The 2,024-nt window shown below is 52.6% G+C and overlaps 1 protein-coding gene across 1 annotated transcript in view; it reads left to right on the plus strand.

Moving 5' to 3' along the window:
- CECR1 (cat eye syndrome chromosome region, candidate 1) overlaps positions 1-2,024 on the plus strand; it is a 69,839-nt gene that overhangs the window by 16,453 nt on the left and 51,362 nt on the right. The window contains exon 3 of the mRNA XM_011945670.1: positions 1,074-1,293. Within this exon, the coding sequence (XP_011801060.1) occupies positions 1,074-1,293 (220 nt within the window). The remainder of the gene's footprint in view (positions 1-1,073; positions 1,294-2,024) is intronic.

The raw sequence follows: 2,024 nt of genomic DNA on the forward strand, positions 1-2,024 counted from the left end.
TTTTTTTTCTTTTAATGTTATAAATAGAGATTTAAAAATAACAATAATCATGAGGTCAGTAAAGTAGCATCCCCAGTTGCTGGGAGGCATAAGAGGGTGACACACCATAGCTCATGCAGCTGGGACAGCTGTCTAGGGGCTCGTGTCAGGGCCAAGGGCTGGATGGGCACAAGAAGGGCAGAGGGACAGCATGCACTGTGCCTGGGGGAGCAAGGGACACAGCTGGTGTCTGGTCGGGAGGACAAGCATGGGGACTCAACTGGCAAAGCCCGCAGGCCAGAAGCTGTACAGACACAGGCTCAGCCCAGGGGATGAAAAGCCAGTGGAGAGGAGTTGAGGGGCAGGATGAGAGGATGGAGGACAAGTGTGTGAACAGGATTGCGGCCCTGAGGCTCATCCCAGCGTATCCCGTCATGAAGTGTTGGGTGGCTTCATTGAAAGTCTTGGGCTCCCAATGGAGAACTAGAAGCCAGTGGAGCCCCGAGTTGAACCTCAGTTCTGTGGTTCCAAACCTGATGCCCTCTCATTCTCCTCTGCTGCCCCTCTTGGGCAAGATCACCCTGGCTCCTGATTAGTGAGACATGGAAGCCCCATCCTTAAACTAGAGCCTTAGACAAGTTCTGAGAAACATGTCTGGACAGAAATCCTTCTGCTTGCACGTCTTCTTGTGATCCACACTGTCCCCAGGCCCCAGAGTCCTGGGATGGGACTTCACTCCCTTTGTCCCCGAGCCCTGGAGTCCGGGGACGGGACTTCACCCCTTTGTCCCCACAGCCCCGGAGCCCTGGGATGGACTTCACCCCTTTGTCCCCACAGCCCCGGAGCCCTGGCATGGGACTTCACCCCTTTGTCCCCACAGCCCTGGGATGGACTTCACCCCTTTGTCCCCACAGCCCCGGAGCCCTGGCATGGGACTTCACCCCTTTGTCCCCACAGCCCTGGGATGGACTTCACCCCTTTGTCCCCACAGCCCCGGAGCCCTGGCATGGGACTTCACCCCTTTATCCCCAACTCCTGGAGTCCTGGGATGGGACTTCACCCCTTTGTCTGCACCATTCTTCTTCCCTCTCCAGGGGCTGCCTTGCACCTCCATGACACTGGCATCGTGACTATGGACTGGCTGGTGAGGAATGTCACCTACAGGCCTCACTGCCACATCTGTTTCACCTCGAAGGGGATCATGCAGTTTAGATTTGCTCACCCAACTCCCCCAACATCAGAAAACTGTTCCAAGTGGATCCTGCTGGAGGATTATCGGAAGCGGGTGCAGAACGTCACTGAGTTTGACGGCAGGTGAGTATTAGTTCAGCAAGCACATGTCCCAGGTCTGTCATGGGGTAGCAGTGGGTAGGTGTCTCCCTTGGTACAACAAACCTATAGATAAAAATCTGGCTTTAAAAAAGCATGAGGCAAGGCTGAGCGTGGTGGCTCTCATCTGTAATCCCAGCACCTTGGGAGGGCAAGGCGAGTGGATCACTTGAGCCCAGGAGTTGCCAGTCTGGGCAACATGGTGAAACCCTATCTCTACCAAAAATATAAAAAATTAGCCAGACGTGGTGCTGTGCCTGTAGTCCCAGTTACTTGGGAGGCTGGGGCAGGAGGATCACTTGAACCCAGGAGGTTGAGGCTGCAGTGAACTGAGATGGAGCCACTGCACTCCAGCCTGAGTGACAAAATAAAACCCTATTTCAAAAAGAAAAAAAGAAAAAAAAAACACATAAGCACCTTTTTCTTTTAACCTTACAGGATACTCTGTCCCACAAAAGCATTCAACACCTTTTCCATCCATAGTAGTTTTCTGGTGCATTTAAAATCTACAAAAAGCATTATCAGCAACACTATTTTTGTTTGTTATTATTATTATTATTGTTTGTTTGTTTTTTTGAGACGGAGTCTTGCTCTGTCACCCAGACTGGAGTGCAGTGATGCGATCTCCACTCACTGCAAGCTCCGCGTCCCAGGTTCACGCCATTCTCCTGCCTCAGCCTCCCGAGTAGCTGGGACTACAGGCACCCGCCACCGCG

This window comes from Colobus angolensis, unplaced genomic scaffold (assembly GCF_000951035.1).
Source record: "Colobus angolensis palliatus isolate OR3802 unplaced genomic scaffold, Cang.pa_1.0 Scaffold242, whole genome shotgun sequence".
NCBI lineage: Eukaryota > Metazoa > Chordata > Mammalia > Primates > Cercopithecidae > Colobus > Colobus angolensis.